The sequence below is a fragment of the Hypanus sabinus genome, chromosome 2 (genome assembly GCF_030144855.1).
Source record: "Hypanus sabinus isolate sHypSab1 chromosome 2, sHypSab1.hap1, whole genome shotgun sequence".
Classification (NCBI taxonomy): Eukaryota; Metazoa; Chordata; class Chondrichthyes; order Myliobatiformes; family Dasyatidae; genus Hypanus; species Hypanus sabinus.
This window is the reverse complement of record NC_082707.1, coordinates 98161909-98180548: the sequence shown is the minus strand read 5'-3', so window position 1 is coordinate 98180548 and position 18640 is coordinate 98161909. Positions and strand designations below refer to the sequence as shown.

The following is an 18640-nucleotide window of genomic DNA, read 5'->3' as shown; positions in this document are numbered from 1 at the left end:
GATGATATTGCATTTCCTGGCTTAGTGTGGATAGATAATAAACCAGGTGAGGACAATCTCACCTGGCAGGACAGAGGAAGAGAGGCTTTGGGAGATTATGGTGAGAGCTGACCTCAAAGACTACAGGCATACTAAATGCAATGGTTTTCGAAAATCAACATAAGAGCTTTGTGGGGCATTTGCAATCATTTGCTTTGTTCCATATACCTTTGAGGCAGGAATACCAGGGAGCAAACCAAACTGTACCTTTAGTGTTTTGATGTATGCTTCGTTGATCTCACTGAGTCCAAGCCTCAGGGGTATTAGCAATACTAACGGTTTCCATGACAATGCATCTTCTGAGGAGTCTGCACCTGATGGATACCCATTGAACCGTCTTGGCCCATCGGCTTGAGGGAATGCTGCTGCCGCCCCTCCATACGCACTTTCAGACTGGCATAGCATCTCTATTACAAAGCAAAGTGTGAAATAGTGGCTTTCAAGAAGGGAGAAGCTGTTACAAAGAAACAAGTGTAATACTTAACCAGCTTTATTTAATGGTTTTCTTAAAATCAGGTTAGAAACAATGATTAAACATGAGTAATTCATCTTTGACTTTCTACCAACCACAAAGCATGTTAGGTGTCTGACTGAAAGTGCTTCGCTTGCCACAATGACACTCCCAAGCCCTCCCCCCACCCCAATTGTTATCATTTACCTGGTTACACGATCCACCTTCCTTTCCTATCATCTGCAGTTGTTTGTTGCCTCCTATCTGCCTATCATCCCACTCACTTCGATCTACCAGCTCTTACTCCATCCTATTTCCCCTCACCTCTTAATACTGGCCATCTTCCCCCTACTCTTTCAGTTCTGAAAGATGCTTACAGTTCATTTCCCTCCACAGGTACTGGCCAACCCGCTGAGTTACTCCACATTCGAGCATCTGTAGTCTCAATGACATCCTAGATAAAGTACTCTGCTTGACTGGCATCCCATTCAGCCCCTACCCCTCCCTCCCCCATCGATGCACTGTGCCTGCAGTAACTTGTCAACCCATGGTTTTGTTACAAGACAGCTCACTCCAAATCCCTTTGCAGACTTGGAAAAGTATAGCGTTCTTCTTTTTCTGTTCCTGGATAGAGTACTTGGGAATCTACAAGAGTTGAAGTGACAAACCTCCAATTTTACAAGGGCCCTGTCAGCTGTGCCCACAGGCAGTGCGTGACTTAAAAAACAAAATTAACCCCTTCTTAGCATTTGTTTAGCATTTAGATTTATGACAATTTAGGCTATATTCCCAGCACTAGCAAGAAGGAATTACACCTAGATACGTATTTGCATAAAGAGTTTCTTTAATTAATATAGATAAAAGAAACAAAGAGAAAATGGGCAATAAGAATTCATGTTTAGTAACAAATACCTACATGGAGGTACAAGGCTTGGACTCTCTCCCTTCAACCTGAGCAGGGAATCACTGAAAGATCACTGACATAAGTTTCATAATGTTTCACCTACAACAGAATGTGAAGTGCACTAACTTATCCAGGGAGTCTGCAGACATGTATGGATGTAACATGATTCAGTCACAAACAGTTGGATGAATTATTTGACAACAATTGTGGTTACATACTATAAAACAAAGTCAGACAGCATTGCCAACAACAGCACATCCTTCCCGATGAACAATGCATTCGATATACATTTTGAACAGAGGGGAACAGGTACGTGATCACCTGAATCTACAGTAATGTCGCAGATTTAAGATCAGTTTCTCAGAGGGCATGTGGCCTGGATGGTGACCCCAGCTGTGCCTTTGGCTCCTGCGTGCAACGGTATCAGGTATTTGCAGACATTTTAACCTGTCCCTGTTTTAGGCTGATGTTACCTCTTGCTTTAAGACTTTAAAAAAATACTGCCCAATGGCTCTGACATCTAACATCATGAAGTGCTTTGAAAGGATGGTCATGGATCAACTCCAGCCTTCCAACGACCTTAACCCACCAGAATTTGCCAACTGCCGAAATAGGTCCATGACTATAGCTCTGACAGTCTACTGACTACAGCTCCGACTTCAATACTATACCACCATAAATCCATGCAAACTCTTCACCAATGTCTGGATCCTGGCAGTCAATGCCTCCCTCTGCAAATGGACAACCTTTCCCTCAATGTCAACAAAAGGGCTGGTCATTGACTCCAGGAAGGGGGGCAGTGCACGCGCTTCTGTCTATATCAACTTTGCTAAGGTTAAGAGGGTTGAGAGCTTCCTCAACTATGACTTATCGTTATTTGAGGTACGGCCACTGCGTAGATGGAGTTAGAGCAGAGTCACAACTGTGCAGGGTGTAGAGTGGGAAGCTGAGGGTGCAACCTTGTGGAGCACCATTGTAACTGAGTACTGCTGCCCATCCTTACTGATTGTGGCCTGTTAGTCAGGAAGTCAAGGATCCAGTTGCAGAGGGAGGCACTGACTGGCAGGATTCAGTGGGGCCATCAGGACTCCCAATTGAGAGCTTCAAGTTCCTAGGAGTGAACATCTACCTGTCCTGGTCCAACCATGTCAATAACAGGCCCTGAAAACTCAACAACACCTTTACCTCCACAGCAGGAAGTAAATTTCTTTACCTCCAAAGAAATTTGGCATGTCCCCATCGATCCTTGCCAATTCTTATTGCTGCACCATAGAAAGCATTGCACCTGGATGCATAATAGCTTGGTATGACAACTGCTCTGCACATACCCGGAAAAAATTGCAGATAGTTGTAGGCACAGTTCATCATATCGTGGAAACCAGCCTCCTCACCAAGGACTCTGTTGTGTATTTAATATTTCAGTAAAATTGTAAATATTTTGAGTAAGCATTCTTTGTTGTTTACATAATTCATTACAAGTTATATGTACAAAGTATGCAAATGGCATATGACATTATGCCACCATGCCTTATGTGTGTGCCTTACTCTAGTAAAAACTAAGTGTACACATTCTCCCAGGCTCCCATGTTTTTCTTCCTATTAGCTTCTGGAGTTACAAAACACAACAATGGTGATGAGTACGTTTTAAAATGAACTCAACTACCTGTTAAAGCAAAGCGAGGCATTAAAGTTTTAAGAAAAGTGCAGCCTGTCCTGTATTTTTCTCCAGAAGGAGATAAAGAGACATCTGATTTTTTAAAATGTGCAGCACTTTTTTTTCCTTCAGAATGGGGAACAGAAAGTCGTTTAAAAAAAAGGCAGGAAGTGGACAAACTTCACATATTCATAAAGAGTGAATACCCAATGATGGTAATAATAATAAAATGGCTGGCTATATATTGTGCATTCAAATGCACAAAAGATAACTGGATAAAATATACTGAACAAATTGGGCAGTACTTTGAAGCAAATGAAATGGCCAATGAGAAATGAGTGACAGTTTTGCAGAGCGCAATCAGTGGAAGAGCATACAGTTTACATAAAGTTTAACTGCCTCGACCAAACCAGCTGAAATAAGCATTGGTGGTATCGTGAAAGTAATATTTAGAACCATGACAATTGTTGACTGCAGAATACCTCAGAGTTCATAGCAGAATCAAAAGGAGGGGGGAGTGGGTCCATTACACCTTATATGGCTGAATTGAAAAGATTGTCAGTTCGGTAATGGACTTAATGATGCACTGAGAGTTCGTTTAGCTTGTGGAATCTTACAAGAAAGCATTCCAAAATGGCTCCTAACTGAAGCACACTCACACTTAAAAGAATGGTTGAATTAGCCGTATCAATGGAAACAGCTGACAGAAATGCAGTCGAGAATGAAAGTGAGTGTAAACAAAATTGTAATGTCCAAACAGAAGCTTGCCTGACCAAACAAACCGCATTACCATTATGACAGGGGCTCACATGCACCATACCACTGCATGTTTAAAGACAAAACTTGCAGAAAATGTAGGACACATTCAAAGAGCATGTCAGGCAGACAAAAATAAATGTAGGAAGGGAACAGGGAAGATAAAAAGATAAAAAGTCGCAGTTTCAAAATAGCGGTAATCTACACGCTGTTGATGAAAAATCGGGTAATGATGAGATTGACACAGGACTGGGTAGTCTTGAGACTTACAATGTCAATTCAATGTCGCTTGGCTGTTTCAGTCATTCCACAAAATGCGTTTGAATGGCATTTCAATGATACTGAGGTGAAGTCTGCAAATATCCAACTAAGAATTTATACTGGACAAAAAATAACTCCAGTGGGAATGGCATTCATAACAACAACCAACAAGCCACTTTGGGCTTGTCTGTGGCAAAATGAGGACGGTCAGCATTGTAGGGCCATGATTAACTGAATCAACTACAATCTGATTGGATATCCATCTACCATATTTGCATGCCACATCCCCCACCGAAGATTCAACTGAAAGCAAATTTAAAAAAGGTACTAAATGATGCCACATAAGTGTTCAAAGGTGGCATTGGAAAACTGAAAATGCCACACCCAAGATTTACAAAGCCCGTCTGGTTCCTTATACTGTCTGAGATAAAGTAGTCAGCTTGCTTGATAACATGGAATCTGAAGGAATTCTTTCCAAGGCTGACTGGAGCCCATGGGCAATGCCCGTTGTCCCAGTAGCCAAGAAGGATGGGTCTGTCATGTTCTATGGTGATTTTAAGGTCACCTTCAACCCAGTATTGAAAGTAGGTTAATACCCACTGTGCAGGACAGAAGACATCTCTGCAAACCTTTCTAGAGGAAATCACTTCAGCAAGGACCTACCTACAGAAGGAGATGGAAAAAAGTCTCCGTAAGACACAGGAGCAGAATTAGGCCAGACAGTCCATTGAGACTGCTCCGCCTTGGCTGATCCTGGACTCCATTCAAGCCCATACACCTGCTTTCGTGCCATAAACTTTGATGCCCTGACCAATCAGGAAACTATCAACTTCCACTTTAACTATGCCCACAGACTTGGTCTCCACTTCAGTCTGTGAAAGGGCAATCCACAGATTCATTACTTTGGCCAAAAAAAAAATCCTCTTTATCTATGTTCTAAAAGGTTGCCCCTCAATTTTGAGGCTGTGTCTTCTAGTTCTGGATACCCCCACCACAGGAAACTTGCTCTCCACATCCACCCTATTTAGTACTTTTAACATTTGGTAGGTTTCAATGAGAACCACCCCCCCCCCCGCCCCCGCATTCTTCTAAATTCCTGTGAGAACAGGCACAAGCGCTCCTCATACATTAACCCCTTCATTCCCAGAATCGTCGTTATGAAACTCATCTGGACTCTCTCCAATGACAACACACTCTTTCTGAGATATGGGGCCCAAAGCTGTTGACAATACTCCAGTTGCAGCCTGACTAGTGTCTTTTAAAGCCTCAGAATTATCTCCACAGTGTTTCTTACCATAAACACTCACAGAGGGCTTTATTGCTATAATAGGCTTATTTTTGGAGTAGCATCTGCACCTGCAATCTAGCAGTAAACTGTAGACCAGGTGCTGCACAGCTGTCCTGGCACTCCAAGTTACATCACTGTTACCAGTGAGGATGACAAGGAATACCTCCAAGATTTCAAAGCAGTGTTAAAAAGATTTGAAGATTATGGGCTCAGAGCACAATGCAACAAGTGAGAATTCTTTAATCCAAACATCGCTTACTCGGGTCACACCATCGCTGCACAAGGATAACAGAAGTGTGCTGAGAAACTTCAAGCTGTGGTTGATACTTCAAGGCCAAAGGACGTATCACTGTTAAGGTCCATTTTAGAATATGTCACCAAATAAAACGGCTTCCTGACAAACCTGGCGACTGTGCTCCATCCCTTGAACTCATTACTATAAATCGGGAAGAAATGGCAATGTACAAAGCAGTGTGAGGTGGCTTTCCAAAAGGTAAAGGAAATGGTGATGTCAGACACTGTACTCACATATTATGATCTACGTTGCCCAGTGAAGCTTGCCTGTGACACCTTGCCCTCTGGTATAGGTGCAGTTGTGTCACTGATGAAAGTGAACACCTTTGTATCATGTTCCCTCGCCATTGTAGAGAAAAACTATGCACAGAGAGGCATTGAAAATGGTTTGTGGTGTACTTGTATGGGAGAGTTTACCCTCATTACTGATTATTAAGCATTGGTGTCCATTTTCAATCCACAGAAGGGAGTTCCACTAACAGCGGAAGCACAAATGCAGAGATTGTCTGTTTCTTGGAGAACACAATTAGAAGATCCAATTCAAGAGGACAACTAACCATGGAAATGCTGATGGATTGTTGGAAAAATAAATACCTGGAAATTTTACAAGACACTTCCCTTGACATATTCTCCCTAATGCAAATCAAAAATCTCCCTGTTTTGGCAGAGGTGATCCGGGGAAACTAGAAAAGACCCCACACTGTCTTAGGTCAACATGGCCACCCAAAGTTGCTGAAATGTACAGCAGAAATTCCAGTTCCCCCATTTCTACCAGCAACAGGATGAACTTGCCCTTGACCGAGGTTGCCTTATGTGGGGATTGAGAGTTGTACCATCCAAGCTCAGAGCTGAAGTGTTGGAGGAGCTACATGCCAGTCATCTAGGTGTGGTCAAGATGAAAGCACAGGCTTTGTCTGGTGGCCTGGGACAGATCAGCAGATTGAGTAGTTTCATGGTTTACATAATTCATTACAGGTTATAAGTACAAAATATGTGAATTACACCACCACGCCATATGTACGTGGCTCACTAAAGTAAAAACTAAGCATACATGTTCTCCTGGGCTCCAGTGTTTTTCTTCCAATTAATTTCTGGGAAAACAAAACATAAAAGGCTCATTCTATACCCTACACCTCAGTAAACAGCCAGCATTATCAAAAGACCCCAAACACTCTCTTCCTTCTCCTTTTGGGCAAAAAATACAAAAGCCTGAAAGCATGTACCACCAGGCTCAAGTACAGTTGCTATCATGCTGTTATTAGACTTGTGAACAGACCTCTTGTACGATGAGACCTCACAATCCACCTTGCCCTTTATTGTTCACCTGCATATCACTTTTTCTGTAGCCTTTGCACTTTATTTTGTATTGTTATTATTTCATTTTCTTCTACCTCAATGCACTGTAATGATTTGATCTGTAATAACAATATGCAAGGTAAGCTTTTCCTCAAGTATTGCTCCCCTGATCAGAGGAACACAGCAGGCAATGCCCAAGTTTAAAACCTCATTTGAAAGATTCTGAATTGGGGTTGCACCTGCCACCCTGCCTTTGCCGCCCCATCAGAAATAGCAGAAAATAACAGCGCAAACTCAGGATGGTGGCAGAAATACAGAATATTGCAGATTCGTTCTGTGGTAATACTCACTGATGCTGTCAATTATTACTGTGTTATCCATTGCCACGTGAACTGCCAGTGAGCTCCAGTTGTCAAAAAATGTCAGCTTCCTAACAAAATTAATATTCTTATTCAGTGTGAGTCATGAAAAACAAATAAGCACACACACAACAAAGACAGCATCATGTAGATCACTTCAAATGGTCAATTCCAACTCTCGTATAGCTGGCCGAACAGACCATTCATCCAATCAGAAACGGTGGTCCTCAACTTCCAGTTAGTTGTCACTTCATTCCCCTTCCCACTCTTGCCTTGTCCTTAGCCTCCCACATCATTTAATGAAGCTCAACACAAGAGCAGCAACCTTAACTGAGACATTACAGTCCTCAGGCCTCAACAATGAATCCAGTGGTTTCAGACAACCCTCTGTTCCTTTCTTGAATCTTGTTTTCCAGCTGATTTGACTTTTCTTCCTCCTCTTCTAGAATTTCAAATGTCATTCATCTCCTATTTATATACTGATACTCCAGATACGTCCTGTTACTAGGATCTGATAGCCTCTGTAGGCCAAGAACCAATCTCACCTGATCTCCACCTTTTCACAGATTCTTTTTCATTCTCTCCACTTCTTTCTCTCTCCGTAATGTTAAACATACAGTAGTGCTAAAAAATTTGTGAACTCTTTTGAATTTTCTCTATTTCTGTAATAAATACGACCTAAAATGTGATCAGATTTTTACTTAAGCCCCAAAACTAGATAAAGAGAACACAATTGAATAAATAACACAAAAAACATGTGAAAAATAATCCAATTTTGCATGTATTTGTTGGAAAAAGTATGTGAGCCTCTTGGAAATTAGAATCAGGTGTTTCAATCAATGGGATGATAATCAGAAGTGGGTGTGGGGGCAGCCCTGCCCTATTTAAATAACATAACTTGGGTCTTCAATATCAATATGTGATATTCATCACACAAGTTTTTGGAAATGTGCCATGCCTTGATCAAAGGAGAATTTTGAGGAGCTCAGAAAAAAAGTTGATGCTCACCAGGCTGGAAAAGGATACAAAACCATTTCTAAAGATTTTGGGCTCTACTAATCCACAGTCAGGTAGATGGAGGAAATTCAATATTCAAACACTGAACAATGGTGTGCATGGCAGGACTGCAAGGAAAAAATCATTACTCTTCCAAAAAGGACTTTGCTGCCCGTCTAAAGTTTGCTAAAGATCACCTGGATAAGCCAGAAAGCTATTAGAAAAATGCTCTGTGGAGGATGAGTCCAAAATAGACCTTTTTGGCTTAAATGAGAAGTGTTATGTTTGGCAAAAGCAAACACTGCATTCCAGCATAAGAACCTCAATCCCATCTGTGAAATACAGTGGGATTTCACAGATGCCATGGTTTGGTTCTGCGATGCTGCCTTGGGACCAGGACAGCTTGCCATCATTGATGGAACATGAATTCTGAACTGTACCAGCAAATTCTACAAGAAAATGTCAGGGTATCCATTCATGAACTGAAGCTCAATAAAGTGGGTTAACATAGAAATCTACAGCACATTACAGGCCCTTTGGCCCACAATGTTGTGCCGACCATGTAACCTATTCTAGAAACTGCTTAGAATTTCCCTACTGCATAGCCTCTATTTTTCTAAACTCCATGTATCTACCCAAGAGTCTCTTAAAAGACTTCATTGTATCCAAAAGACCCTTCGTCATGCAGCAAGATGACGACCCTAAACACACAAGTCAGTCTACCAAAGAATGGTTAAAGTAGAAGAAATTTCACGTTTTGGAATGACTGAGTCAAAGTCCTGACCTTAATCCTATAGAAATGTGGTGGAAGGACCTGAAGCAAGCAGCTCATGCAAGGAAGTCCACCAACATCCCTGAGTTGAAGCTGCTTTGTAAGGAGGAATGGCCTAAAATCCCTCCAAGCCGATGTGCTGGATTGATCAACAGTTACTGGAAACGGTTGGTTGAAGTTATTGCTGTACAAGGGGGTTGTACCAATTACTGAAAAAAAAGATTCACACACTTTTCCCAGCAAATACATGTAATTTTGGATTATTTTTCTCAATAAATAAATTAACAAGTATATTTTTTGTGTTATTTATTTAATGGGTTCTCTTTATCTAGTTTTTAGGACTTGCATGAAGATTTGATCACATTTTAGGTCATATTTACGCAAAAATAGACAATTCTTAAGGGTTCATAAACCTTCTAGCACCACTGTATTTCATTTGTAATTGTTCCCAATTATCCAATGCGTTAATTCTGAATTTTCTCTGCTGTTGGTGCCTGACCTGGGTAATAGCTCTGTTTTACCTAACACCATTGTATGTACCTTTGCAACTATAAACTCCACTTCTAAAGAGTCATTTATTATTATTGCATGTAAATGGAGTCAATCTTTACATTATCTAAGCATTATGAGTTAACATTGGTACGGATCCAGTGAAATATCACTAGTGTATTTGTAGGTTAAAATTCCCAAACCACTTTAGAACATTCTTATCTTCAAAACGAAAGCATTTTCAAAATGATGCACATTAACAAGAGGAACACCATCTTTGCATATTATTCAATAATTGTAGAACACCACTTATTCTCACAATGTTAGCCAGATTTCCAAATGCTGCTGCTGAAAGGATTCATACTTACTTCAATACTTGTGCTGCAGTATTTGGACCATACCACTGACCAATCGACTTCCCCTCTCCGACTCCCATTTGAGCTAATCCAGGACAAAAGAGACAGTCACAACGTTTTCTTTCCCTAGATGCAAATTCCCAATCAATGCATTTACTCAGATAACCAACCCCTCACACTGTATATTGTTGGTGGATGGCCCAAAATTAATATAAGCATTAATTATGTATTCAGCTGTGGCTTACCAATAAAATATATCGAAACACCAAAACTTAATACCTAAAATTATAAAATAATTTTTTGAATGTATTGTTAATTATGAAAAAACTAAATAGCAACACAATTTAAATACTTAAAGTGCAGTAACCATGTTCAGATTAAAACCTAACGCATATCTGTGGATGAAGTCCTGACTCCAGCTTCTATGCTCAAAGCTCATTACCGAGTGATCTTGGGAAGAAGTTTCCACCTCTACGATAGTGAGTCATGGTGTATGAACCAGAACTGAAGCTGATCGCTCAGGATCATCTGTCCGATACTTCTGCCTCTGTACTGGAAGAAGTTCCCTTTCTATTTCTAGTTTCAGTTTAATTACTTTTACCAGACTGTCCAACCAAACTCAACTCCAGTGTAGTTTAATCACCTGTTTTTATAAGGTGTTGATGCACTGTGTATAGCACCCGGTGTTATATTTTGACAGACACACTGTGCCTTCATATCCATTTATTACATCATTTCATCAGTTTGACCAAAATTCTAATTCCAATTCAAGTAGGCCTCAGTTGCTAACACCCCCATGTCAAAAACAATGGAAGTTGTTTTTTTGTTGCCTATAGGGGAGAACAGGCAAAGGAAAGAAAACAGCAGGCATCACATTGTTTGGAGGATACATTCCAGACTTGGATCATGGAAACATGATGTTTCCAATAAAGGTAATGGAGTTTTTTTTTTAAACGATGCACTTTTAATATTGCATACCACATAAACAAACCATTTAGCCCAATGGTCAATATCTCTTCAAGAGATTCCTCCTACTTTAATTGCATCTTCTATTGCCATCTTTGTACACAGTGTCTATGCAAAAGGAATTGCATAGAATTGCATCTTTGTACACAGTGTCTATGCAAAAGTGATACACTTTGGAAGGATAGACTTGAAGGCAGAGTACAAAGTTAATGACAGGATTCTTAGCAGTGTTGAAGAACAGAGAGAAGGATCTAGGATCCAAGTCTATAGATCCCTGAAAGTTGCCATGCAAGTCGAAAGGATAGTTAAGAAGGCATGTGGTGTACTGGCCTTCATTAGTAAGGGGTTTGAGTTGAAGAGTCACAATATAATGTTGCAGCTCTATAAATCTCTGGTTAGACGTGAAGTGTTGTGTTCAGTGCTGGTTGCCTCATTACAGAAAGCTGTGGAAGCTTTAGAGGGTCCAGAGGACATTTACCAGGATTACAGAACATGTCTTATGAGAAAAAAATAGAGCAGTTGGGGTTTTTCTCTTTGGAACAGAGGAGGTGGACAGGTCAACTGACAGAAATGTGTAAGATAATGAGATTTAGACAAGCCTTTTTCCCAGGTGGAAATTGCTAATATATAATTTATATATACTTTTAAGGTGATTGGAGCAATGTAATGGGTTTATCAGAGGGAGGTTTATGTTACACAGAGTGTGGTAATTACATGGAACACACTGCCAGGGATGTTGGTAGAAGCAGATACATTAGGGACACTTAAGAGACTCTTAGAAAGACACATGGATGGAAAAAATAAATGAAAGGCTATGTGGGAGGGAATGGCTAGATTGATCTTGGAGTAGTTTTAAAGGTCAGCACAGTATCGTGTGCTGTACTGTTCTATATTATATGCTGCATTCCCTAGTCCAAAGCAGCAAGCTTCACTTTTCCCAATAAAAAATATAAGGTATATTAAATGCTCAGTTAAATAAGTAACATCTCATAAATCCAACAACATTTAGTTCTTTACTGCTTATACATTAAAGACACTAAGCAGGGTACGTAGAGAAAGGCTAAATGCAAAGTGGAATCTTGAGCAAATCAAATTATGAACAGACTCAACACTTTGATATTTTTATTGCAGTCTGTATTAACTAATAATGCAGAAAAGAGGTGGTGCATATTCAACTCATTTTGAGTTCAGAAGTCAATGGAACCAAACACACCTGTGCAGCATGAGTAAGGGTAAATTAGACATGATTTTTCAGTCATTCACTAGCACAGTAATACCAAAGGTCTGATTGTTGATGTTCCCACAGCAACAACTATTTCTATTTACAAAGTACTTTGGTATGAAGAAACCAGAACCTAAGGTTTCATGCATTCTAGTTGGAAGAAATTTCTGCTCGTCAAAGTTCAAAGTAAATTTATTACCAAAGTACTTCACCAAATACAACCATAAATTTTCTTCATCTAAATATCACAATGAGCAGGGGCCCCTGCAGAACGCCACTAGTGGGCAAAATACACTCCATCTACTGCCACCCTCTCTTCAGTGGGCAAATGTATACACCATATATTTTCTTGTGGCATACTCAATAAATCCAATAACTATAATAGAATCAATGAAAGACTGGACCAATAGGATGGATAACTAGTGTGCAAAAGACAACAAACCATGTAAATACAAAAAAAAGAAAGCAATATTAATAAATAAATAAATAAATAAGCAAGCAAGCAAGCAATAAATATTGAGAACATGAGATGCAGAGCCTTTGAAAGAGTCCATAGGTTGTTTGAACAGATTAATGATGGAGCAAGTGAGGTTTTCTCCCGATTCACCATATACAACACTGAGTCGCATTTTCTTACAGGTATACTCAATAAATCCATAGAATAACCAAACCAGAAACAGTGAAAGACTGCACCAACTTGGGTGTTCAACCAGTGTGCAACAAATTGTGCAAATACAAAAAGAAATAACAATAATAAATAAATAGGCAATAACATCAAGAATGTGAGATGAAGGGTCCTTAAAGTGAGTCCATAGGTTGTGGGAACATTTCAATGGTGGGGCAACTGAAATTGAATGAAGTTACTCCTGTTTGTTTAAGAGACTGATGGTTGAGGGGTAATAACTCTTCCTGAACCTGGTGGCGTGAGCCCTGAGGCTCCTAAACCTTCTGCCTGATGGCAGCAGCGAGAAGAGAGCATGATTTGGGTGTTTGGGGAGGGGTGGTCCCTAATGATGGATGCTGCTTTCCTGCAACAATGCTCCATCCATCCAGATGAGTAACAAGTTCACAACTGAAAGATTAAGCAGGTTCAAGTCAAGTGTAGAGAGGTAGAGATGGGTATTGCTTGCATGCAAATGTTACTGTATTTTACTACATGGTAATGTTAATATTTTGCTAAAATATTCTAAACTTAATATACTATACAGGTGAAATCCATGTTACGACTGTTCAGGTAATGAAATTCACTGACACAGAACTCATAAATCACCACTAAAAAAAAATCTGAGATTTAGATTATAATTCACTCTCAAGGAATCTGTGTCTCAATTTGATCATCACTTAACTAGAGATGCAATAGCTATGATTACAGGCAAGAGAGTTAGAAAAGGGAGACGGAGAATGTTTATCTTAAAGTTGTGAAACGACATGAATTCATTTCAAAGGAGTGTTGAGGGAGCAAATCTCAACAGTTTAGTTAGATTGGATAAATATGACAAAATCTATAAGGATTATGGGTGAATAACTGACAATGCAAACATATTCAATGCACCATCTAACTCCCATATCTTTCTTCTTACTACACTGTAGTGGTAAACAGCTCACCTATTTGATGAATGGAGTAGTAGCTATCCTTTTTGTCAAGAAATGCATTCAGTACACTGTAATATTCATCTCTTTGCTGTTTTCCATTTTCCCACCTCCAGTCTGCAAAGAGAAGAAAAGTAAGGAAATAAAATTCTACTGAAAAAGGCAGGAAGCTGATTTTGAAATGTACAGGATTACTGCGATATTCCCTGCAACTCTTCAGTACCACACGGAAACAGATGGAGATGAGACCCACTTACTCTACCTTTACGAATGGAGACAGTAATTGCTGAATTCTGTCCAAAGTTCTAATTTATAACTCTATTCACTGACAGACACAAAAACAATCCATTTTTCCACCATTAAGTTTCTACCTTGCCCATTTACCCAAATGATTCTGAAGCAAGGTCTGAACTAGTTCATGAAACTCACCTCGACCCAAATGTCTGCAGATGAGAGCCTGAGCCAAGATCATCTGTCCACATCGCAACATGCAGCCCCAGCCATTATCGGAGGTGGGCCCTGTGCCTCCTGTTCACATCACAAGAATTAATATTGACAGCATGCAATAAATACCATATATTTATTATAGTAATTAATCTTTTCTGGGAAACTGAAAGGAAGAAATCCAGTCACAGGACAAAACAAAATCACAATAACATTTTTCAAATCTGGGGAGAAATTTTGCAGAGCTATGTTCAAAATATCTTAAAACTAATGCTGTAATGTGTCAAACACCCACCAAGGCTGTTAACAGAAACCAAATAGGACATGCTGGAAGTATCCAGCAGATCAAACTGCATCTGTGAAAAGAGAAACTGTAACACACTAAATGCTGGAGGAACTCAGTAGGTCAGGCAGCATCTATGGCGAGGAATAAAGACTCAATGTTTTAGGCTGAGAGCCTTTAGCAGGACTGGAACGGAAGAGGAAAGAAGCCAGAATAAGAAGATGGCGCAGAGGGGTGGAAGGAGTACAAGGTAGAAGGTGATAGGTAAAGCCAGGTGAGGGTAAGGTAGGTGGGTGGGTGGAGGGGAATCAGTGAGAAGCTGGGAGGTGACTGGTGGAAAAGGGAAAGGGATGAAGAAGGAAGAATCTGAGAGGAGTGTGGACCAAGGGAGAAAGTGAATGAGGAGGGGCATCTGCCACCTTCTAGCTTCCCCTCACTCCAGCTTTTTATCGTGGCTTCTTTTCCTTTACTTTCCAATCTTGATTAAGTGTCTCATTCCGAAACATCAACTCTCTACTCCTCTCTGGAGATGCTGCCTTACTTGCTGAGTTCTGCCAATATTTATGTGTGTTACTCTCGATTTCCAGGATCTGCAGAATCTCTTCTGTTTAGAAAACAGAAACAGAGTTAACATTTCACACGGAAGAACTTTCATCAGAACATCAACCTGAAACATTCACCATTACTCTCTCTCCACAAATGCTGTCTGCCTTGCTGAGTGTTTCCAGCATTTTCTGTCTTTATTTCAGTCAAGAAGGGCTGAAAGGTGGCCAAATAAAAATGTTTAAAATGATGAAGAATTTGGTAGGAAAATATAAAAAGGTTTCTATTTTTGCATAGAATCCAAAGCTAGGGATCATAACTACAAGGAAGTTATGAATAAATCTGGTTAAAGGTTCAGGAGTAACATATTTAAATAAAGAATGTTGAGCGTGTTAAACATACTGCCAAATAAAGCAGTTAAACAGAAGTAGATGAGTGGAGGAGGAAGAAATATTCTGAGAAAATAAGATGAGAATGAGTGGGAGAAGCTATAGACAGACTAAATGTCTTTAACTGGAATGTATAATAGACAATAGACAGTAGGTGCAGGAGTAGGCCATTTGGCCCTTCTAGCCTGCACCGCCATTCACTGTGATCATGGCTGATCAAACACAATCAGTACCTCATTCCTGCCCTCTCCCCATATCCCTTGACCCCGCTATCTATAAGAGCTCTATCTAACTCTCTCTTGAAAGCATCCAGAGTCTTGGCCTCCACTGCCTTCTGGGTCAGAGCATTCCACATATCCACCACTCTCTGGGTGAAAAAGTTTTTCCGCATCTCTGTTCTAAATGTCCTACCCCTTATTCTTAAACTGTGGCCTCTAGTTCTGGATTCACCCATCAGCGGGAACATGCTTCCTGCCTCCAGTGTGTCCAATCCCTTAATAATCTTATATGTTTCAATCAGATCCCCTCTCATCCTTCTAAATTCCAGTGTATACAAGCCCAGTCGCTCCAATCTTTCAACATATGACAGTCCCGTCATTCCAGGAATTAACCTTGTGAAACTACGCTGCACTCCCTCAAAAGCAAGAATGTCCTTCCTCAAATTTGGGGTCCTGGTGGGGTCTCACCAGGGCCCTGTACAGCTGCAGAAGGACCTCTTTACTACTATACTCAATTCCTCTTGTTATAAAGGCCAGCCTGCCATTAGCTTTCTTCACTGCCTGCTGTACCTGCATGCTTGCTTTCATTGACTGATGTACAAGAACACCTAGATCTCATTGTACTTGTATTTGCATAAGTGAGTGGATTACCTAGGATTAATAGAATAACAGCCATTCAGCTCCTCAAGGCTGTCCTGCCATTCATCATGTAGCTTAAGTCCATCTTCCCAGCAGAGATCCATAACTTTTAATATCATCACTTTTTTTTCAAATAACAAAAGTATTGTGAATGTTAGAAATCTAAAATCAAAACAGTAAATTCTGGAAATACTCAGCAGGTCAGGCAACATCTGTGGAGTAGAAGGCAGAATTAATATTTTAGGTCATTTACCAATTTCCCTCAAGCCAGAACGAGTTTGACAAAAAAATGTTTTGAATGTTTAAAATTAGTCCCAGGTTATGTTTTTCTTTGGAGAAAGTGTTCCAAATTCCCATAAATACTGGACTTCTCCAAAGATGTTCCTGCAAAACATAGCTCCAGGATAAATGTCACCTTGCGCTCAAATGTTCCCACACTAATTTAATCAATGTACCACCAAAGTCAATGTCATCAAACCTAGATTCATACTTCTCTACTCCCTCATCCAAATTAAGTGCAACAAATTCTATTAGTGATGATATTCAGCTAGAAAACAGCATTATGAAATAGATTAGTTCAGATTCTAACCTGTAGTTCACTGCAGGATTTCAATGGTTTAGTAATAAATACTATCCAAACATACACTTCGTGGCCACTTTATTTGGTATCTCCTCTCCCTAATGAAGCAGCCACCGAGTGTAGGTTTGTGGTTTTCTGCTGCTGTAGCCCATCCATTTCAAGGTTTGACATGTTGTATGTTCAGAGATGCTCTTCTGCACACCACTGTTACAATGCATGGCTATTGGAGTTACTGTTGCCTTCCTGTCAGCTTGAACCAGCCTGGCCATTCTCCTCTAATCTCTCTCATTAGCAAGGCGTTTTTGCGCACAGAACTGTTGCTCATTAGATTTTTAAAATTGATTTTCTTACCAGTCTCTGTATACTCGAGACTGCTAGAGTATCTCAGCAGTTTCTGAGATACTCAAATCACCCCATCAGGAAGCAACAATCATGGTCAAAATCACTTAGATCTTCCCCATTCTGATATTTGGTCTGAACAACTGAACCTCTTGATCATGTCTGCATGCTTTCATGCATTGAGTTGCTGTCACAAGATCTACATTAATGAATAGATGGCCACTGAGTATATATAGCCAAGCTACTGGCATACCATTTAAGTAGCATAATGTGGCAATTAGGAAGTTAGTAGAGCTGTTGCTTCACAGCTTTAGCAACTAGAATTCCATGCTACCTCCTTTGATGTCTGTATGGAGTTTGCATGTTTTGTCTGTCATAGATTTCCCATAGATTCTCTGGTTAGTATGTTAATTGGCTAATGTTAATTGCCTCTAGTGTGTTAGTTAATGGTTGAATATGGGGGTAGCTGTTGGGAGAGAATAAACTGAGATTAGTGTAAACATGTGTTAGGAAACTGACACAGTCTCAGTGGACAGAAGGGCCTTTATGATTTGGTAAAAAGCATTTGGACTATCTCCAAAATATTAATTTAAAGCAATGCAAGGTGGCTTAACAAACTAATGAATTTTAGCTGGTTAAGACCAGTGAGTACTTACCGATAGGAGAGAAATTCTTCCTGTAGGTAAACCAGAGTCGTGAAGTGACGTCTGCAAAGATCTCATCTTTATCTGAAAAGTAAAGACTTGGATTAAAACACCTACTGGATTTTGTAATGCAGACATTATCTCTGCTCTAATCCATGCCCCCTAGATTTTGACCTGACTTATTAGGGAAGTAAGTCCTTTCTTTTTCAATCTTTTTATTAAGTTTTAATAATGTATACATAGCAGTCATAATAGTACAAAGAGAGTGGGATTACATTATTGGTAGTTGATACATGTTGATATAAGCTATAAGTAACACCAATATAGTTGACCTCCCAAGCTCTTAACATAAACATGATATAAAGAAACAAAAAGATTGAAAAAAACAATGAAAAAAATCCCCAAATTGAAAATAAAATATCAAACACAAGGTAAACTAAACTAAACAAAACAAAGCTGGGCTGATTTTATCACATCAGATACAATCATTAATGTCGTCAACTCTGCTCCCTATATTTAAGGTTAATACAAAGGAATCAGAAAAGGTCAAATTACATTCTATGAAAATATTGAATAAATGGTCTCCACATGTCTTCAAATTTAACTGAGGGATCAAAAGTACCACTTCTAATTTTTTCTAAGTTTAAACAAGATATGGTTTGGGAAAACCATTGAGATATAGTCCAAGGGTTAATCTCTTTCCAATTCAATAAAATGGATCTTCTAGCCAGTAAAGCAGCAAACGCAATAATCCGACAAGCTGAGGAGGGTAAATCCATCATTGGTAGAGCAAAAATTGCAGTAATAGGATGAGGTTGTAAATCACTATGCAAAACTGTAGAAATAGTATCAAAAATATCTTTCCAAA

General features: G+C 39.7%; 2 protein-coding genes across 3 annotated transcripts in view; one reads left to right on the top strand and one right to left on the bottom strand.

Moving 5' to 3' along the window:
* dtymk (deoxythymidylate kinase (thymidylate kinase)) overlaps positions 1 to 7236 on the top strand; it is a 50265-nt gene extending 43029 nt beyond the window's left edge. The window contains exon 6 of the mRNA XM_059951067.1: positions 6111 to 7236. Within this exon, the coding sequence (XP_059807050.1) occupies positions 6111 to 6126 (16 nt within the window). The 3' untranslated portion in view covers positions 6127 to 7236. The remainder of the gene's footprint in view (positions 1 to 6110) is intronic.
* Positions 1 to 18640, bottom strand: part of atg4b (autophagy related 4B, cysteine peptidase) — an 84063-nt gene that overhangs the window by 18760 nt on the left and 46663 nt on the right. For both annotated transcript variants that reach the window (XM_059951033.1, XM_059951041.1), the window contains 6 exons: positions 17785 to 17856; positions 14123 to 14221; positions 13709 to 13810; positions 9928 to 10000; positions 7294 to 7373; positions 247 to 446 (listed from right to left, as the gene is read on the bottom strand). In XM_059951033.1, the coding sequence (XP_059807016.1) occupies positions 247 to 446; positions 7294 to 7373; positions 9928 to 10000; positions 13709 to 13810; positions 14123 to 14221; positions 17785 to 17856 (626 nt within the window). The remainder of the gene's footprint in view (positions 1 to 246; positions 447 to 7293; positions 7374 to 9927; positions 10001 to 13708; positions 13811 to 14122; positions 14222 to 17784; positions 17857 to 18640) is intronic.